Consider the following 23,026-nt stretch of genomic DNA (forward strand, 5'->3'; position numbering starts at 1 on the left):
ATTAAGGACGAGGTACTGCAGATGATCAAGACTAACGAGGAAGTTATGTTCTTTACTGTTCATTCATTACCCTTGTGTGTTATAAACAATAATAACATTCCCCGCTATGACTTTTAGCGGTTTTGCTAGAAAGGTAAAGCTACTGTACATAAAAAGATGCAAAACGAATTACCTGGTATTTAAAAACACACAAAACACAAGTGACAGAGCAAAGAATATACAGTCACCCATTGTTGTAAAATAATGCCTTTCATTTCTCAAATAGCACATAGAAGTCAAAGCACTTAGAATAGGAACTTCAAACAGGTGACCATTCTGTTTGAACAGAACCGCTAACAGCCTTTACTGCTACTAAGGCAGCTTTCTTGACTTTCCCTTATGAAGTCTCTCCTACAGTTCTCCTCTGTGAGAGGCAGACGGGTTTGGTATGGAAAACGTGTACATTTAAAAGACTTGGCTTTTGCAATTTCATCAGTTTTCCGAAAGACTGAATTTCTTGAATTTAAAGCAGGTGTTTTTCTCACAAACCCTGAGATCATCTCATAATAGCTCATACCTTTATTTTGTGAAGTCTATCCACGGACAATTGCTTCAAGCTTTTCCCCCCCCAGAGAGAACACTCACATACAATATACTGTATGACAAGAGAATGCCACCCACGTATTTTAATATCCGAATTTCCCTTCAGCTGGAACGTAAAAACAATAAGATTGAAAGAAATTTGTTTATGCTTTCATTTCTAAGTGACAGTATTTAGGTTATTTGTGAATTCATTTTAATTATTATTTTTTGTCCAGGACAAATTGGGCTGGGTAGCCTTACGATATCTGTTGAGCGAACTTTAATTTGAACATTCAGTTTCATAATGAAATGCTAAGTTCGACAAAATAACTTGTCTTATGATGCTTTTTCGTGTTCAAAGCAACATCATTAAATAGAGAAAAAAAAAAGTTTTTGGAACGGACCGCGTTCCAATGAAAATAAGCCTTGTCCTTCAGCTTCACAGCGCTGGGGACAAACTTTCATGTTTGCGAGCTAGAGAAGGTAACACAGTGTCGGTGATTGCTCTAGACAGCATCGCATAGAAGCATCCAATAAAACAAAACAACCGTGTTTTCGATGCTTGGAGTGATTTAGTTTTAGCGCTGAGCAAAACCTTTTCGCTTTTTATTTTCCGTAGTGTGCTCCCTAGTGGTGCTGTTTACAGCCAACGAGAAAATCCAGTTAAACGCGCAATACCGAGGAGCAAGGCAGCGGGGATGATAAAGTGTTATCCTTGTTTCCTGCTTTTATACCCTGTTTGGAGGCTGGATTGATGACTTTCACAAATCCATCTGGGAGCTGCGGTTGATGCCTTGAACAACCAACGACTCACAGAGGTTGGGCTAAATTAGAAGCACGCAGGTACAGTACACCTCTGATGAGACTCGTTGGAAACTACGACGAGACAGAAAATAGCCGGCTCCTGGACATCAAGCGCACGGACCCCCAAGCTTAGGAAGCGACAAGGTAAACGCACACAGACAATTAAAGACCTCTAAAAAGTGGGACATTAACCATGTGCAGATGAAGCTGCCTCTCCTAAACTCCAGTTGAAGGCATCAATCTGGGAATAAATACCTGGACAGCTAAAGGGCTTAGAAATCGCTTAGAGAAGCTTTGTTTTTTGAACTCTTTAAGAGATAGTTTGCTGTTTCTGCAGAAAACATACCATTTGTCACTGTTGGATCTACCTGCATTTAAAAGATGGTGTTTTTCTTGTAATATCTGTATTTGTGCCGCTACCTAGTCAGTGGTGTCCGGTGACAAGACCTGAAAAACGACGTCCCACGGCCATTGACAAATCACACAGACTGCTTATACGTTGCATATACATATATTTCACTCTGACTGCATGCTCAGCTGGTCTGTCAGATCCAGTGCTAACATCCCCGTCGACTGTGTGTATATGGGGAAGAGAGGGGGAAAGGATTTGCGTATTAATTTTTAGCTCCACGGACAGCATTATGGCAAACGCAAAGATTTCCTGCTGACTGTTTCTTCGAATCGTATTAGCTTTTGCTGCATGCCCAACTGTTAAGGTGGCTAAGTGCTTTCAGCGAAACACAGAGCTGAAAACAGCTGTTTCTTTGGAGAAAGGCTTCATGCTTACTCCGCTGAGCGAAACTGCCGCTACCACCGAGTCCTCCTGGCTGGTGAGTAACCCTCGCTTGCTTCCAATCTCTACATATGGGAGACACTGGACCGTATGGCGTGCTATTACCTTGTCATCAGCTCCACACACCTCAGCAATGGCCATTTCCGAAGCATTAAGGGAGTTTTCAGAGGTCCCCTCTGCAAGACTGCGGGGAGTGAATCACTGGTAATGTAAATTTGTTTCTTCCATGACTTTCTTTCTTTTCAGTTAATGCATGCACTTGGTAATGCATGTATACTGTATATACTGTACAGTGTAACGCGTAAGGTTATACGATAACAAGAGATGTAATTGCAGCACTTAAGTTTTCTTTCTTGTGACCTCTAGAATTTAGTAAAGGTTTTTTTTTAAGTGGCGGTATACTCAAACGTCGTTATCATTCTATTAATTGGTGCCGTGTTGCTATCCTAACGCTGACCGTCCAGCATAACAACTGTTTTTTAATTCATGATGTAATTACAAAACAATGCTATTTTGAGAATGAACAAGATAAGCTTTTTAAATACAGGCTGCACCCCACGTGCTCCTGGTGTTGTTGTTTTTTTTGTCATTGTAATGGTCATTTTTAAGGTATAGCAAAATATGTACTAGAGATTTTATTTTGTGCTCATTATAAACATGCAGTCAAATGTACTTTACTCACGCAGACCTTTATTAGAGTTTTTAAGTTTGAAGTTTTTCATTGTGCAGTGTTCATTTACAGGTTGTCCAGCATTGATCTGTAGAGGTATTTCATGTAGAATATAAGTGTTTAAAATTTGACATAAGAAATAGTTGTGGATTTTGTGCCTTTATATAGCGAAACCCCTAGGACCCAAGAACTTACAGTAAACCTGTAATTTTCTCTAAGACCAACGGAGAGTTCTGTTTTCGTGTGTACAGTATACATGTATTTGTATATGTAGGAGCGGATACGCACAGTAAATAAAAAGAGGAAAAGTCCTTTCTTATAAGGAAAACCACAACTACTGTGTATAACACAATTGTGATATATGTGTAATTCAGGCTTTCTATCTTCATACATTGAAGGTGTTGCATTTTAGCTAAAAGACCAGTGTGTAATTGGCCTGTATTGAAAACTATTCAATCATGTGCTGGTATATGCATTAATTTAGGATAAAGCAATGAAGCACACGTGTTTGCATTTCAGGGATACTGACATTTACGATATCAAAATAGTTTTCCCTTTGGTGGGAAACACTATCAATAGTAGTTCTCAAGGTTGCTCAGACTAGTCTTATTTATTATTTAACATCCATGGTTGCATAATTCCATATTTGAAATGCTCTGTGTTCACTGAGCATGAAATGCAATATGAATTTGTATGTGCTTTCACAATTGGCAACACTGTTGAACATTTTAAACATCTTTATCAAATTTCATGGTTCTGCAAGCAAGACTTGTGCAAATTGGGTTTCTTTGTGCTGTTTATTTAGGTTAATTATTTGAAATGGAATTCCTTGGTTATTGATTGATAACATTGTGTTTAATGGTCTGAAATAAGTAAGTTCATTGGTGCTTTTGCTTTCTGACATTTATAGCACTTCAGGCGCAAACGATACATCATGGCCAATATTTGACTGCACTGAAGAATTGGATTTTATAGGCTAGGCTGAAAAAAATGATTTGGACAAATGGAAGGCGTTTATATCTTGTGATATTTCTAAATGTCATCTGTAATTGTGGATCTTCTGCTTAGCTAATAAATTGTGATGCAACACATTTAAAGCATCATATACAGTACATTACAAAATAAGACAGTGATATCTCTTACATGAAGTTTTGAAGTTTTAGCAGCCTCTGCTATAGTCTCACAATTATATAATATATAAATATATAAATGTAGCTCCTTAATATAGCATTTTCTAGAAATTCTAAATGATGTATTTGGAAGTACAGTTTTAATTACAAAATACATCGGGTATATTTTGTTCTAAATGCCAAGGTGTAATTTGTTATTTATGTTATTTATAATAAAATATTGATTGGAATAGACTGTATGACCCCCTCCCCAACTCACACAATAACTTTCTGTGAAGTTCTGCTGCCGAAGAACAAGCTATGCATCTTAATCTGGAGTACCCTACTCTGTCTGCAGTTAATGATTTATAGATGGTTGCTCTGTTAGGATTTGCCTTTACAGTTTGGGACACAGTATAACTTTAGTGTCCTGCTGCCTTTTCATATAGCATTTAATCACTGCTGCGCCATGTGCACATAGCTATTCTATGGGCATTGTCCACCACCAGAGGGCTCCTACCACCTGTACCTTGCCTGTATTGTGTTGGACCACATGTTGCAAGAATAAAGCACAGGATCTGACTGGCATTTCTGTCCTGCACGTTTAGTACTGCTTCTTCCCTCCTTGTTAGACTGTGAGCTGCTCTTTTTATTCTTCGTACAGAATGCCATAAAAACACAGCAAATGCGATAATGCCTAGAATGGGAGCTCCCACTGTAAAAGGAGAAGGGAGATAAATGAACGAGGCCTGAAAGAGGAAAAAGCATCTGACTGCTGTGTCAGTTTTTTGGTATTGAAAAACTGAATCCAGTGGTGTTTCTTTCCATAAGAACGACATCTACAAATTAGTGAGAATGAAGTACATTTGAAGGATTTTCCAGTCTCCAACCAATGACAGAGAAGAGGACTGAAACCCATGGTTTTCATGAATCAAAAAATGCTACAATAAAAATTGTTCTAACAGTCTGTAACACCTTATAGTACAAACGTCAGCCGTTACTTTTTCAGCTCCAATGTAAACTGTTTCAAAGGGATACAGATCTATCCCAGATGAATGTATGCGTTTTTTTCCCCCTTTTGGTTTTTTATTTTGTATTTGAGTCTTTGGGCTTGTGGGTAACACAAAATTATATATTCATGAATTTATTAATTTATTATATCAATTATCAGATCACCAACACATTCTGTAGCTTATTAAGGAACAGAAATGCAGAATGGGTTGTCTTTTTAAAGAAATGCAGAATCATCTGTGTCTTTTGTTGACATATTTAATTTCATTTTTTTTTTACAAATCAATCCGTTTCTGTGATTGTAATGGGCTTTGATACAGGAGTTAAAAAGCAGGGGCCCAGTATGCTGCATATAAAAGGTTTGCTTTTTCATTAGATTGAGTGTTGTTTTTCTAAATGTGGCAGTACAAGAAATCACATTACAAAATATGAAACATTCATTTAAAAGGAGGCAGCATGAAAAAAAATCTCCATCTGCTTCTTTTGCATTTTTCAAAGCTGCATATTCTTTCTAATTTGAATTATTCTAAAATGTTGGCCAAATAAAGGTCCCTTTGAAATTGACTGTCAGACAACATTGGTTGACATAAAAAAACATGAGCAATAAAAGCTTTGCAACATTTCACAGCTTCTTTTTTTAAATCACTGTCAAATGGGAGATGAAAATACGCTTTTCACCCCAAAACACTGAGAGCTGGGATAAAGAACAGAGGCAATACATTAAGCAGGGAATTATTTATATCATAGTTCTTATAAATATTGCATTACAGCAGGGTGCATTCATTAGTCATCAATATTTAGAGAGGTGAGTATTTTTTGTTATTTCTGCATATTGGAATTTAGTATTTAGTATTTTATAAAAGGTATCAAAGAAGATCATGCTTAAAGTGTAATATAAGCATGTGTGGGCAAAGAGAAGCTTTCAAAAGGAAAATTATAGTAACAGAGACAAAAAGATACTTTTATCAGAATGCACACTTAAGTTAAAGGACTGCTGTGATTAATACCAATGAGTTCTCTTAGTAGTAGTCTAGGTACATTACCCGGGCTGAATTGAGAAGCAGTTTCATTATGTTCATGTCAGTAGCAATGCTTACCTTTAACAGTATTCTCTTCAAACGGGGCTGAAGTGGTGGTTCTGGCACAGCCCAAGTGAATACAGTGAAATACTTGGTGGCAGTGGCATTCTGCATAACATGTCTTCTGTATATTTTTTGTCATGCTTTTTTAAGCTGTAAGTACGTTATTTCCTAATGAATGAAGACTGGCAATGTAGAGTGAAATGTATTTCATTTTGAAGCCTTCTTGTGGCAAAAGCAGTATGTTAGGTGTTAAACATAGCCATTGCTGACTGTTAGCTCTTTTTGGTAACTTTGTTCTTGTCAGCCTGCACAATCTGCTGGAGCAGTTCATTGCTGAAGCTTGGGGCCTTCTTCAGGATCTTCAATCACAATTATTCCTCTTGACTAGTGGGCCTTGCAGGAATTATCTTAGGAGCAGCTCCACAGTTACTGTTCCTTAGCGGCCATAAACCTGGGGTAATTATGTAACATTTACTGTGAAAAATACTTTATCTTCACTTTGAGCTAATTCACCTGCTTTCTGCTTCATTGGCATAAATACCAAGACAATAATATCCAGATACTAGTTTATTCTATATTATTAGTGGAAACATGACCATATAAGTTTGTCAGGTAACGAAGTACTTGAGAGGCAGACAGATTACTATAAATAATTTGTAAATACAATTACACAATAAATTATCAAATAATAATTACACTCAGATTCAGGGATTCCAATTAAAGCATAGATGTTTAGGATGATTGTTTGATTTCTTTTATTTTACAACTGTTTGCAAAACCCTGAAGAAAGAATGCAATGCTCTATATACAAAAAGTAATACAAATCTGATTATTGATCCAGTGGTGTAAGACAAGGAAAATAAAAAAAAATACAATTTCTAAGCTTACTTAGAAAACTGGGTGTATGTTACTCCTTTGAAGGGTTATCACAACTATGATAGATATTTTTTCTTAAACACGTCGAGTAGGGTTGCATTGCTAATAAAAAAGTAGATGTATTATGTGAACATCTAAATACATTGATATTAATACCATGATTTATTTAAAAGCTGTTTTTTTCTGTGTTTCTAGTATTATTTATTTTAGTGGGTTTTTCAGAGCAGGAAAATATGTGTGGCAAACTTATTAATATGTAGAAGTACTTGATATGGACTTACAATATATCACTAACCTCTATGACCAATTTCAGTTTGAAGACTTGCGTTGGCTGTACACTGAAAATAAAACTGAATGATACAACACCATGCAGAAAAACCATATAGCAAAATAAAATTTCACATAAACACACCAGGACCACAGTTAATGAGCTGCATGTGCAGAAAGCCCTTGGCAGCTCTCAAGTCCTTAATGTTTTTTTCTCATTATTTTCACCGGACTCTTTCTACACAGAGTTCTGCTCTTAGCTTTCAGCTTTGGCTTTTATGTCTCATTATGAACCATTCTGAATAGTTGCATGCCTGTAAACTCATTTGCACAAATGGTTTTAAAGGATGATGCATGGTGCTGTGTTGTGTAGTGTTTATGAAGAAGTTATGATGGTGCATTAGCTCCGTTCAAGTGAAGTGCAACTGTTGTAACTAACTTCTACTTTTATTAGTAAAGTGCTTTACTTTATCTAATCTGGTTTATCTCATAAGTACTCTAACAAAAAAACACTGTTACACACATGCACATGTCAGAACTTTTTTTTTTCTTTTAAGTGTGAAAATAATTTTGTATATGCAGTATAAATGAATTTGCCTTTGTACTTTTGGGAATCATGGGTGCAGTTTGTTTTCTAACTCTAAAATGTACAGTAGATGTCATGGTGCTAGGAAAGTCTGAAAGCTTTGATTCCCCATTTTGTTTTTAGCAATCATAATAAATCCATAATTGTCTGAAGAATTGAGCAAAGAAATGCCTGTTCCTTTCCTTCAACAATAGATTTGTGTTCTGTTTTGACCCATATGTTGCATGCTGGCCACATTTTATTCTTTGCATTGAAGTGTTCAAATGTCAGCAGCAATATACAGGTAAATGTTACTCATTTGTGATCTCAACATTAATGGTTATCAATAGTGGCATGTTGCTGAATCAGCTGGAATGCTGTCAGGGAAACATTAAGGGATAAAACCAGGCTGAATTTAACATTCAAAGCAAACTCAGGCTTCTACCTGTCCTTAGAGGTTGGCTGTCTGGAACCCTTTGTATTAACCCTGAGATTGATGTATTGAAGGATCACCGATCACTGAATAAGATACCACTGACAACTCTTTCAAGATATTCTGTTGTACCAGTAGGGTTTCTTGTTAAGGCTTATTGTAGAACAGTCAGACCAACTCTGCTTCGATTGTAGGACAAAGCTCAATATACAGACAGTACCATCAGCATTGTCTAAGACAGACCTTTTTATCTTACGTTTTTTTTTAGCTGTAAAGTTGTTCTACAAGTAAAATGGACTTGAAGTCTTTTTGCCTTGATGTTAAATAATAGACAGTCTTCATACTTCCTTTACGCGTTTACATGAAATGCAGTTCCATGAGCTACAATACACATACTGTAATAAATCAGGTTCGAAAAGGTACTGCCTGAACACCGGCAGAGCGCTTCCATGGTCAGGGCGTGAGCGGTGTGCCGGTGTGTAGTGGTCTGGAAGGCCGATTCTTCCTTATTCTACGAGAGGCTTGAATATTAAAATGAAGAATAATCATTCAGCAACTGTTTCGCAAACGCTCCAGTTCTAAGCTTGAACGCCGGCCGTGAACGCGTGGGGATCTTAAAGCGCAGCCCTGATTAGCCTCAGGTGTGGTAGCGGCGCATTCCCACACGCCGCGGAGTGGGGAGTGGAGGGGGAGGTGTGCTCTCCTGTCAATACATAAACACACACTAACAAACGTTTTGGTGATTTTTTTTAGTTGAAGAAAAAGATATTGATGACATTTTGAGATTGTAAATATATATTAAATAAATAAATATGATATTACATATGATATAACAATCTACAAGTTTTTAATACAATTGAGATCTTTCTAATATATTTTGCTTAGCAAGACAGGCAACAGTCTCATTTTACAAAATAAATACAGGCATTTTTCTAACCATAATAAGTTCTGAATAAGGACCAGTGATAGATGGAAGCATGCATTATCTAGTGATTGCCAAGGACTTTTACATTCTTGTGAATATGCACATCATGAACATACAGTACATCTATCTCAGGGCTATTATCATTGACTTAGTAGTTATCTTGTGCTCAAACAAATGAAAGGAAACATTAACAGTGTCAGTGCTTATGGTATCTATTTATGAGAAGCAGCGTACATCCAGTTTAATTTGACATTTCTTCTTTTCAGTCTTTTACAATACCCTCATTTAGACCAGCAGTTCCACGTATAGGTCAATTTGAATATTTTAATTGGTTAAGAAGTGATTTAAAGGTAAGTCTGATGATTGTGTTGAATGACCTATAAAATCTGTTTAACCTGGTTATTGACCCATTACTGCTGTACACAGATGGGCTACTTTTTCTGTGGCTGAATCCTGATAATGGTGTTGAGGAAGCAGATGAATTTCATAAATTAAGCTTCACTGTAGTGTGGCCTTCCCTTTCTCTGATTTCTTTCTGTCTTTTCATATGGAGTTTTCAGTATTTCTCTTGCATTGTGTTCTTTTATAGAAGAGTAGAAAATGGCAAAATAAATTGTAATATCCAGAACAGATATTCCTTGAAAGAACCTAACATAAACAGGAGTTCTATCGCCTTTGTTTCTTTCTTTTTTAAACATTTACTTCAAAGTCACGTTATCCTGGAGCAAAATGTTGTGGTCACTCTTTTTTTCTTAACGTTCTGTTTCCTGATCTGCATTGCTGGATCCCTTGGCCAAAAGACAGCATGTGGAAGCCAAAATGAGCTGTCTGCTCTTCAGACCTTAGAGAACGAGATAAAAGGTTCTACAACCCACTGTGTCAACCCAGCTGGGTTGGCTTTGAACTAAACAAAGCAGAACACATTTGTTTATTTCAATACCGTGTCTGTGGGTAAGTTTGTAATGAGCTGTGTGAAGATGAGTTAACAGAGGTGAAACTGCCCAAGCATGATATTTGAGAGATCTCAAACAAGTTTAGCTTCTAATTAAATGCTTTCTCACAGAATGGATTTACTGAGAGACGCAGGTGTTTCACAGTACAGTATTAAATAAACATTTTGGCTTAACATCTGTCTTATTGAGGACACTTTTAACATAAAAACAACTTTTTACACTTTATAATTATCTGAATCTATCTGGAGTATATATATGTGTAAATATCTGTATACATTTTAAAAATTAAAGCCAACCATTTACAGTACTTCTTTCAAAGTAATATTAATGAAGTTCTATAGAGGAATCAGCTTTCTGTTTTTCATATAGTATTTAGTGTCTGCCATGCTGTGGCATTATTGGCACAGTATCTTAATAATTTTCAGTTTTGTCTCACTATTAGGAAAGTCTTTATTCCTTTAAAAAAATATTCCATAATCTACATTTTCCTCTAACTCTTAGATTTGTTTTCTTAATTTTCTAGTCTGTTGGTTAACACTTCCTTTCAGAAAGTTTTGGGGGAAATTTAATTTGACCTAAAAAGCTTTCAAAACAATCCTATCACGTTTCATAGCGTAGCCTAAACATTTTAATGTTTCAAGCAAGGGATCAGCTGACATGTTAATTTGGGTTTGATTACAATATATACCGTAAGCATATGATATCATGGGGAATTCTAATATGAACATTGCTGAAGTATTTCCACACAGGTTTCAGAAACCTGCTCTGGGCATTTGAAAATATGATACTGCGATGGATCAAACAAAAGGATATTAGGTTTGGAACAAGCTTTTCAGCCATGTTTCTGGAGCCAGTTCCCTGGAATGTTTAGAAATGTTTCTGGATGAGATGAGTACAAACAACCAGCTGAGCAATATGAGGTGAATGGGCCTTTTCTCATTTGTAACTTTTCTTTTTTTAGGTAATTCTTTCTGTTTTTCATATTCTCCTAAATGTAAACTGAGCCTACACCAAAATTCACTGTGCACTAACAATTCATTACTTAAAGTAAAAACCTTGAGAGAAATCCAGGCTTACTTTATACTTGCCCTGTACATTCAATACAATTTAGATTAAAGAAAGATGGACTAAATAATATACAGTATGTGACCGAAGAGTGCCTATTATTATATATCAAGCTATTTTGTCTATTTAAATGTTATTTTTGTACTGTATTATTTAGCAGGCTAATGGATAGTTTAAGAAGTGATCATTTATGTGTTCTCAAATAACGGTCTATCCAGAAAGGTTGAAATCAATACGAATGATTCAATAAAAAGAGATATTCAGGTAATGGCTGTTTTACGTCTTGAATCAGCACACTCACTGCTCTTCGATGTGCCTTCTGTAGGGCACACTGCAGGCCTTCCTCATCATAGGCAGGAAGTTCAAGTGAGGATAGAGCACATTCTACCCTCTAGTTCTGAAATGTTCTCGTTTTGATGAATAAGAGTAGCCAAAGCTTAAATGTGGTATTATTCTGTTTTAAGCTATTTCCAGATTTTTTTTATCATTTTATTTTTCTAAAGATATTTCATGTTTAATTAAAAAAAAAGAGGGCAACACTTGAATGTAGAGCTACAGTAAAACACTCTCAGGTTTCATCCCACTTGATCAGGTATTCCTGAACTATCATTGCCTGGAGTGGACAAGACCCATCATTGCACAGTCAGTAACACACTTAGGAATCAGGGCTCCTGTCATATGAAACACGTTTGTAGCAAGAGTACAGCTTGAATTATTTGTTCTTAGTTACGTTTACAGCAGCAAAAGATCTTCACATTTCAAATCTGACCCGATAGGCCATAAATCACACAAAGTGAGTTGTGCCTTATTCAAGGCAAATACCTTGCAGTACAAGACTGAAAGCACTTGGTAGCTCTCTCTCTGCACACCAGTCGACTTCAGGCCTACAGACAATGGGACAATTCAACCAATCAGACTTGGTCAGCATGTTTTATGGGAGGTGAGAGGAAACAAGAGCACGTGGTGAATATCCACTTGATCTGGGAGAACGTTCAAACTCCACTCAGTCAGGTAACCAAGACTGGAAACTTTAAAGACTGTGAGTTGGCAGCACTTACTCCCATGCCACCCTTCATATGTCATTGTGTGAGGATGATCTGCTGTGGTATTACAGTATCTGTCTGCGGTGTCTTTAAAACAGTATTATGCAAGGAATGTATTCTAAATTCTTTGGCATTGACAAATTGATATTTTTATATAAAACTATCAAAACAGAAAACCTTGAATTAAGAGGTTCATTCACCTCAACCTTTTCCGCTATTGGTACCAGAAGAAACTTCACAGAAGCTGTAGAGGAAAATTGCAACCTCCTGTTCAGAACAGTGATTGCAATTGATCTCAACGTCAAAATTGGCAAGGTTTTGGTCTCATTATATCTTTACGCTCCACGATTCAGTCACGATTCTGCTTTTTCAGGGATTTGAAGGCTGCAGCACATGAAAAACTGAGTGCTGAAAAATATTTTATTTGGTTTGGAAGAAGTTTTTTTTAAGTTAAATACTTTGCAGTTATGTTTGATTTCTACTCTGATCATTTTCAGTTTCACATTAATACCTATGTAATTGCTTATTAGTTATGGCAGAAAGAGATGGAAAATTGTTCTTTAATTTAATTTGTGTATTTTATGAATATATATCTTCACAAAAAAAGAAAGGAGAGAAGAATTAGATTATGTACATCCCAGAACTGATCGAAGGTAATTTTAAAATTACTTTATTAAAATATTGATTTAATTGACATAACACTGAATCAGCCATTTCCTACTTTGCATGTTGAAAAATTTTATCACATAACATTAAACTGTATGTTTGTTTTTTGCAGGATATTTCTAAATATCATCATTTGGCACAGTTGTGTACAATTAAATTAATTGTTCAACAAACTAAAATCAACTGTGCTCTAAAACTATTAGTTTTGAAACTTTAAAACTAGTCTTTAAAACTATTAAAGACTATAGTCGTGTGTTTTTTTGAGCATGTTAACAAAACTGATACCAGAGTAATAGAGGTAATTGTTAATCACCCAGAATGCAAACAATATTACGTATCTTTTGAATTAAAAATGTATATGTTTTACATATACATATGCTTTGATATGGCCAAAATTAGTGCTCTATGTATTTGTGATATTTTTCATTTAAAAATTAATTTTATTTTGCCCTTTTCTTTCAGTCATTTTTTGACAAGATTTGACAGTATTGTGATACAGAATGCTTTAAAATTTAAAACCCAATTAAGACAGCTACAGGCAATAACTTTAAAAATGCAATTAAAAAGGATGGTCGCATGGCATGTAAATTAGAATGTAGTGAGAGCTGTCAGAACAAAATTAGAGGCAATTCTGAAAATGGAAGAAGAGAGAGAAGTGTAATGATTTGTGTAGGTGTAAAATAAGCGTCTCAGAAATTTTAAATAGAAGTAAAACATTTCTCATTTATGGGAGTTACAATGATTATTGGCCCAGATTTACAAAGCTGAATTGATTGTTGTATCCATTTTGCAGTCACAAAAATGTAATTATATAAGATATGAAATACAGTATAATAAGTCATTCTAAATATCCAGTTGAGGTCAACTATCAATAATGCTTAAAATAATGAGAAATAATGAGAACTATTTTGTATAGGGCATGTAAAGGTGGCTTTCTCAAAATGCTTTGCAAAGTAGCTTTTGAATTTTACATGTTAATAGTAATTAGTCTAAAACATGTCTTGTCAGGCCAAAACTTAGTAAAAAGATCTGTTTCTCTGTTAATATTTACTAGTGAAGAAGAGCAGGTGTAGTGAAGGTGTTAGTGTTGTGATATTTGTATACTGATGCTTTTACACCAGCGTTTTGTGCATTGTGCTGTTTGTGCTCTTTTTGTGTGATATGCTTCATGGGATTTGGTCTGGTGTGTACAAGGCTTTTAAGAGGTGGAATTCCATTTTTTTCTGTATTCTGATAAAACAATAATACAATATTCACTTATCAATATACAACTTAGGCAAACAGGAGGGAAATCATCTTTCCATATCCACTGATACATGTCTGAAATGACCTTATGTCATGTCATACATATTTAGCACATGACTAATGATGCTCATCCTGGTCACAACCCAAGCTAAACATATGACTAAAATTCAGTTTATGGCTCTGGGGCTGCTGACAAAAGTGAAGCCATTCCAGTGGAAATTGCAGGCATGCAGCTGAAAACATTCACTTATTAACCTTTAGAATAGTAAGATACAATCTTTGTCCAGGTTATCTCAATAAATTGGTCATGTGTTAAATGGGGATGCAATTGTGTACAAATTACTAATGAGCTTGTCGAAGATGTTTACTTGTGATGGTGAGAATAAAGCTGAAAGGATGAAAGCGGAGGATACTGAATTTCAATAAACTAAATCTGCTGTAGAGCTTCAACACAAGGCCTCTGTTTCTGATTTTCTTCCATAATTGCTAAATCTTGGATAGACTATCCATCCAGGGTAAATGAATTAAAGAGTGATTAATGACTGCTAAAGACTAATTGGGTAGCAAACCATGGTTGGAAGAGTTTCTATATGAAGTGTGTTCTTAAATTAACATCTGGGTGATGAGACTTATATTGCCTGAACTGGATGATCACAGATTCTACTTTAATGTCACAAAAGCTAAAGGATTAAAAAGAATTTGGCTTTCTCTGTTTAAATCAATGCATCTAACTAGGAGACAGGTGGAGGCAGTCCTTTTCTAAAAATACAGTGTCACGTAAATTAATTTAATTAATTTCAGAGAGGAGGAGGTTTTGCAGACTGTTTAAATGACATAGTTGTTTATACGGTAGTTAACAGTATTAATTAGGTTAATATTAGTCCTGGGTTTGTGATAATTATCATCTATGAAACCAGTGGAAGAAATACTTTAAAATCCTGTAAATCTATTTGTAGTCTTCAAATAATTATCTGACATTAACCATGATTATACATGCTACTATTGAATGATTTCATTAATTTTCAGAAGTATGACTTTTGTGCTTTGCCATGCTGTTATAATTACATTATAATATTATGACATGATTAGACATTTTTAAGTAAGACACATTATTCAATCTGCAGCTCAGTCTGAAGTGTGATGTTTTTTTTTCTGTTTAATATGGAATATCAATAAATCTTGAGGGCACTGTATGTACAATTAAATCTTTCCAAATGGTATACGTTATATGGGAAAAAATGGACTTCGATATATTGGTTTTCTTTGCTTTCATGGAAAGCTGACTGTAGATACCTTGAAATTGCATACCTTGTATTTGACCAGACTCACTATTTTTGCACCATGGGGTTCTTTAGCAAACTATAAATACCAAATATATTGTTTAACTTTGGAACGTGTGATAGAATGATGTAATCCAGTGCATCTGATCGCTGTGGAGTAATGCCTTTGAACCCCCTTACTCTTTGAAGTGGGTTTTTCTTAATTGCAAGGCATCGACCCTGTGACAACTCTATTGAGAAGCTCTTAAAAATGCAGTACCACATTTGGAAACAGGCTAGTAAGTTATGGGGGTTATTCGCCACATAAGCTTTAGTGATGGCCGGATGCAGTTTAGTTCCAAACCCAAAACCTCAACAGCTGTGAAGGAAAAGTGCCCGTTTCTTCTGTGGATCAGCATACTAAAGCAAATCGGGATAAGCGCATCATTAGTTTGAGAAATGCTTGTCACATTATTCCATCTGTGCACATCTGATTCCACATTTTAAACCCCCAATTTTATTTACATGTTTTTTTTTTTAAATCTAAAACTGTTCTCCTGTCAAGAAACAATCATTTGCTTTATTTTCCAGGTGTTGGGGTCCTTCTACATTTGATAAATGACAAATGCGTTTTTACTTTTTTTTTTGCTATACCATTACCTTTTAAATGTTAGATACTGCTGCTGCCACAGCTAATGTAGAAAATAAAGAATTTGATTTGTCTGATGAGAAAAATTCTTGCTTTCACCTCAAGGATCTTCCCCAAAATGGATAATATTTAGACAAGTACATATTAAACAGTTTTAGACTGCTCAGAACAACCTCTTGCAGGGTTAAAAGGACACAGGTATAAAAAGTGAAGTAGCTCTTACATTTATTCACTCAGATGCATATTGCTTAGGGGGATGGTGGGTGTTGACTAAATAATGAAAATTCTTATTTGAAAGAGCTTAGGCTAAGCTGATGCATTAAAAAGTCAGAAAGCTTTGCATAAAAAATGGATAGTTCATGTCGTGTCAGTTTGCATTATATTATTATATATTCATTTAAAATAGTAGACAGATTTGAGTTTTTTTTTGCCTTTTCTCATTGACCAAATAATATCTGGTGTACCAATATTGAGAACCACGTGCCTTCAAAGACATCTATTGAGCGAGTCTCCTTCATAATTATAATCCATTCGGATTGAGTATGTGATGTTGGCCACTTGCATCTGTTAGAGACGTACGCCAGTTTCATGGTTAAGAAGCTAATGAAGCCTAGAAGGAATAAAATGTCAAAGGCAGCTCAGCACACTCTCAGCATGTTGAAAGTCTTTCTTAGCTAGTTCTCATTTCTCTTACTGATCTGTTGTGGAGTGGATCTGCTGATGTATAGTGGTTTCTGCTGTTGCTCTATAAATGTAACATTTGGAACAAATAAAGGTTTATTCCATGCTGAAAAGAGAGGAAAAAAACACAACATGTCAGCTGTGGAGCCTTCTTCGGGTGTGTAACATTTGTATAAATGTAACATTATTATAATAAATGAAATATAATAATAAATTTAACATTATTGAAATAAAATTATAATTGCTTACATCTCATTCACCGCATTTCTTTACTGTTCTTGCATTCTGTAGCTCGGTTTTTAATGTAACTTCTCTATCTTCCACATCACAGTCACATTGGCTAAGTATTGCACACATCAACCAGGCTCAAGAGTCATTTTTACTACAGCACACAACAACAAAAAAGTCACTCCAGTGTACTGCTGATTGTACTTGGTCTTCTTCCAGTACTGTATGTGTTTTCCAGAGTTAAGGTGTTCTACAAAACACAGAAACAAGACATGAGACAATTGAATGTCCGAAGTGGATTGTTGGGCACATACTCTGCACAAGAGACAACACCAGACACACATTCTATACTGAAGGTCAAGTTAGAAGACACCCTTTTACAGGTCAATCAGAAAGAGATGATTTTTTCAATATGATAATCCTTTTGATACAATTTGATTTTAAAATATAAGAACATAATAACAGGATACAAACCTGAGAAGGACATGTAGCCCTCGTTTTTGTTGCTGGGAGCTAATTGATCCTAGGATCTCATCCATGCATTACTTGAAAGAAGGCAGGTTACTGGCTTCATTAATTCAAGTGACGGTGTACCACCATTTATGTGCAATGCATTTTAATTCATTGGCAAATAGACAGCTCAGGAGAGTGGTTTCTCACCACTATACTCTCACTACTTTAGTGGAATATTATGGTAAATGTTCCTTGAGACTGACATCTTTAAGTGATTCTTAGAATATCTACTGTATATTTGTATAAACATTGATATACCTGAAGAATTATTCTTCAATTGTGCTGTGGAATGACAGGAACATAGGCAAAACACTACAAAGGAGAAATAAATAAACAAACCTGGGGCCCAGCACTTGTCCTATAAGAACTACTATGTACTGTGTTGTACATAAGATGAGTCAGCAGCTATGCTTATTATCTAAGTAGGAAATACAGTTTATTGCAATTCATAATTTAATGTCTATGTGAGGATGTTTCTTGTTGCCTGCAGAGCATCCTTAGGTGATATACTGCTGAATATTATATAAAGGGTTCAAATATAAATGTGTTATAGGTGTTATGCTAAGACTAACTCTTAAAGAAAATCAGTTGTGACTTTCTAAAAATATGAATTACAGCTGTATACAAATGCTGAATTAAAAATAGAAAGGGGCATATGTTTTAGATCCAGGATAGATCATATTGAATCTTATTGAATCTACAGTAGGTTTACATATTGAATGCCATGAAAGAGAATTTTGCCATTTATATTAAACACAATTTAAAACAAAATCTTGAGAAGGTCTACTGAAGATATACAGTACAGCCCTTGATCAAGAGGAAACAATAAACCCCATCTTTACTAATTGATAGTAAAGTCATTTTTATTAGCCTTTTCTCCATTCCGTGAGTCTGCATCTGTAATTAGGGCTTGGCAGCCCTTTACCAGCTACAGTATGTGGAATTGATTCCTCTATTTTGTAACTTTTCTATCTTCACAGAAGTAAAGTGAACCATGCTTTCTGCAAAACAGATTAAAGGAATTTAATTCAACAGGGTGGGAGAAAATACTGATCTTTGAGGGTGTCCATTTATCTGTTGTTCCTATGTACAGTACTTGCATCCTGTCCAGGGTGAACTCAGATCTGTCTGTAGCTCAGCAGTGTTAGGATTATTTTTGTTGCCCAGGAGGAGGGCACTCGACAGCTTCAGTACTAGACTGGAATGCCAGACTGTATCATAGCCTGCTGTTAGGTCGAGGAACATGGAACACAGCAGCACCTTTCCGTTTTTTCTGAAAGCCATTTTTAGTGAAGGTGTTGAGGACCAGTACCTGTTCTGTTGTGATCAGTATTGGCTCACAACAGAACACCCGGTTTAATCTGTACAAGAATGACTTTCCAGAAACCACATTCTGAAAGTTTATATATGCTGATGACATCTGTCTGGCAAATAACACCAAAATGTTGTGACCTTTGACCAGGTCCTAATTGAAGACATATCAAAACTTGAACTACAGTATACTGTAACACATGGCGACTCAAACCAAGGCACACAAAAACAGTATCCAGCCCATTCTACCTCCACATTACAAAAGCTTCAAAAAAGCTCAATATTCAGATGAAATTGCAGCACCGTACTTTTCTTACATACCTTGGAGTGACCCTAGACAGGACACTGTCATTCTGGAATTACTTAAAGACAACAGCTGCCAAGTTCTTTACAAGAAGCAATCTGATCTCCAAACTTGCTTGTACAACATGGGGCACTGCCACTACCACTTTCCAGACCTGAGCCCTCACATTGCCTTCCTTAGCAGCAGAATACTATGCCCTTGTCTGGTCAAGATCATCATATAAAGAATACACACCCAGCTGAATGCCATCATGGGCATTATCACTGGAACTCTACACTCTATCCCACTACCCTGGCTCCCTGTCCTAGCAAACATTGAGTCCTCTTTGCTCCTATGGGATGGAGCAAACTATGCAGCACAACCTAAATGACTGTTCAATCCACAGACTCATTGCAGGAGTACACACCCTCAACACAGCTGGACCAGAAGCTTGGCTAAGCGACTTTGCATTCACTAAATAAATTATATTCAAGAAACGGACTTTTCTTAATGACAAAGCAAACCGGGCAACAAGTATGGCAGGTGTTTTGTCCTTGGCCAAATTTGTGTTGTGCTTCAGAAATGTTCCAATAACCTGGAAACCACATTAAAGAATAGAGTATACATAACAGTCTTAAAATATTAATTCATTTTGAATATTTGGCAGAGTACTTTGCAGAGTATTTGAGAGTAATTTGAGTGCACAACATGCTGTTTGCAGCATGCAGCAGAGACAGGCTGGTGTAGTTAAGGAGAGCACAGGCAAGCATGGTCCAAACAAACAGTCCAGACCCATAACCAGAGACAAGCAAAGTTAAACCAAGAGTCACAGTACAAAGCTTCAGAGAAGAATCCAGATAACTAAGTCAGAGTATAGCTGGGTCCAGAATCCAAGGAACAGACAGTGAGAACTCAGAACTCAGGGCAATGCTTGAGACATACAGTAGCAAACTCTATGACAGAGTTGCAGAGCACTGCGAGATCATGGCTTATGTAGTCTCGAACCACCTGAGGAGAGCATGGTGGTAACTGCCTGCAGGTGGTACAAGACACCAGTTGAATTAATTACCACAGTAATCGGCGCCAAATGGCAGGTAGCCAGCTACCGTGTAAATACTAGTTTGCCCCATTGCTCATCCGCGGCGATGAGCATGACAACTGTGCACTCAGTCCACTCCAGCAATTCAAGTCTGGTGTGAGGATTTACAACATTTATAAGTTAAGACAAGGCACAAAGATGGTAAATCAGAATACTGTATTTCTGCTTTCCAAATGAGCTGTCACTTTTTACTTCTTGAATAGTTATTTCTAATGATGTGGGAGCCAGGATACATGAGCAGGAAAGCCTCCTGAATTCTTTGCTTTAATTTTGTTAATAAGAATCAAACAAACTAAGCTTATCAAAATAAATAGTTGTGTTTCAAAGTAGCTGTGCAACTAATCAGGCATTTGATTAACAGAGCATTTGAAGATGATTAAAAGCCAATGAAATTATCTTTCACTAACAACCAAAGACGTGATCTACTAACAAGATAAACCATTCCTAATTCATTTTTCAATGCACTGCACCATCAGCCTCACGGTGAAGTGAATAGTACTGTTTGAAGTCAACAGTTTAAAAAGCTGCAGGAAAATGTTTGATGTTACTACTGCACATTCCTGCTTTCAGGACAGCTTCAGGGAAGCTAGATTTTTTAACTTAAAATTTTAGAATATTATTTTTTATTAATTACAATACAGATGTGCTAATTGAAGATCTTTATGACTATATTAATAGTATGCAAGTATATTTCTATATTCGCATGAACTACTGCCCACTTTTGTGTAGATATTATGCTCTGAGACCTAACGACCTTGTCCTGTGTTGAGAATTGTAATTATAATCAAGTTGTAATTTTCAAGCTGTATGTTACATTTAATATCCCAAAGGATTCTTTGGAATTTGCCAAGTATGTTTCCAGTTTTTTATCCATTATTTCAGAGTAGTGAGCTATTCATTGTGACTTTTGGCTGCAGTCTGTCACAGAGATACAGACAACAGTCATTTTTCAGGATATCGAATATCAATCTTCTTCCTTCATGCTAGCCTACAAGCATTTGTTGACAGAATGGCCCTCTGTAGAGCTGCACACCCAAGTGTAGGCTGAGCTCCGTGATCACGGGTTCAGGCCTGACAATTGACTGAGCTAATATGGATTAGCTTGTGTGCTTTGTTTTCAGAAGAAGAGCAAGTATTGTCCAAGATGGCATCTCAGTCAGGGTTACCATCCAGCTTGAATAGTTCCATGCCCCATTATAAAGGTAACTGGGAGGGAATTGGAGACTGGAGACGAGACTCATGGAGAAAAGACAAAACCCCTTGGAGTTACTGCTGAAACAGTGAGATCAATCACTGGCTGAGGAGGTACAGTAGCTTACTGTATGGAGGGTGTTGATTATGTGGTGTAAAAAGGAAATTATAAATGATGCAAAATTATAAGTGTATGACTCATAAAAAGCACAGCTTTTTCACGGGCTTCTTCCAACCACAACAGTAAGGAAATCCATCCTAGTGCTGGTTTTGTAATTTGTATTTGGTCAACTATTTAATTTAATGTGGATCACAATGTATGAAAATGTTTTTCGCAAATACAGGCATGTTGTCAAATGCACTGATTGTGCCAACTTGTGGAGCTGTCTATTCATCCATTTTCTAACCACTTCTTCCAATTAGGGGTCACAAACCTATCCCAGGAGGCATCAGGAATAAGGCAGGGTACACCCTGGATGCTCATCTAATGCCATCACAGGGCAGACACACACATAAAACATACACGCACACACCTGGGGCCAGTTTTCCCAGAAGCAAATTAACCTACCATTATGTTTTCAGAGTGTTGGAGTAAAATGGGAGAGAACATACAAAACCCACACAGTTAGCACCCCAGGTCCAGAATTGAACCCAGACCCCTGCGCTATAATACAGTCATGCTGACCACTGCACCAACATGCTTCCAGTTTGGGGCTGTATCAGTTGTAATTGTCACATTAATAGTTATATAAATTGTCACGCTGCATGAACATGTGATATGGAGCTTTGCCCATCTTTCATACTGCACAAGGCATTCAGCCTGCAAGTTTTTGTTGTTGTCTTTTTACCTGTATATTTTAAATATTTAAATGTTATTTAATGTTTAAATATAATTATTATTATATAAAAAACAGATGCATTACAGTTCTTGCTGTCATCTACTCATTTATTTGAATGGATTGTTTCAAATAACTCCCATTACATTCAATGCCATATGCATAATAAAGGAACTGTCTTTTTTCACAAAACCTGATCTTCACCACTCATGATCTGTATTATCTAACTGTAAAAGGTTAATAAGAGGGCATTAAACAATTATTAATACATTAATCACCACTTGATTATGGAAATAATGTATCATAGCTAGTTGACTGCATTGAATTAAGGGCACTCTAAACTGTTCAGATAATTTTCTTTCATACTTTGAAATTCAAAGAGCAAATTAGAAAACTACCAAAAGCTACAGTATGATGAACAACAAAGGAATGTAAGAGTCTGTTTCTTTTTGCATGCGTTGCATAATTTCCAATTCATTGTAAGCAATGGAAATTAGAATCTTCCCAATCATAAATATATTTTCTGTTTGTCCTTATTTAAATGGAATAATTAATTCATCTAAAAAATAAAATTAGTTGTTCTTGTTTTGAAGTTTGCTGTATGTTTCGCTATGCTTAAAAAACAGCAATTTTTGGTTCTGTTCCCTGGTTACTCACTCATTAAATGAGCTATATCATATGCCCCCTGTGTATGATAATGAAAGCGATATAATAATTATTTTTTGATACCCTGAACCTAGCAAAAGCAAATTGGGAATACATAAAGCTTAATTGCAGATTCAGTTGCATTTTGAGTTAGTCTTGTGTAAAATCACTCTGCATAAAGTGTGTGATTGCTCACATAACCTAATGTGCTACAGTTTAAATCCCAGTCTGTCAGTGTAATATCCTTTTAGTTAAGACAAAAG

At 36.1% G+C, this 23,026-nt stretch overlaps 1 protein-coding gene across 2 annotated transcripts in view; it reads left to right on the forward strand.

Annotated features, from left to right (window-relative positions):
• The first annotated feature begins 1,042 nt into the window (after positions 1-1,042).
• znf804b (zinc finger protein 804B) overlaps positions 1,043-23,026 on the forward strand; it is a 125,036-nt gene continuing 103,052 nt past the window's right edge. The window contains exon 1 of one of the 2 annotated variants that reach the window (XM_088600613.1): positions 1,043-2,362. In XM_088600613.1, coding sequence (XP_088456739.1) covers positions 2,249-2,362 — 114 coding nt within the window. In that variant the 5' untranslated portion in view covers positions 1,043-2,248. The remainder of the gene's footprint in view (positions 2,363-23,026) is intronic. The other variant, XM_088600614.1, reaches the window with a different exon arrangement.

This window comes from Lepisosteus platostomus, chromosome 12 (genome assembly GCF_059453375.1).
Source record: "Lepisosteus platostomus isolate fLepPlt1 chromosome 12, fLepPlt1.hap1, whole genome shotgun sequence".
Taxonomy (NCBI): Eukaryota; Metazoa; Chordata; class Actinopteri; order Semionotiformes; family Lepisosteidae; genus Lepisosteus; species Lepisosteus platostomus.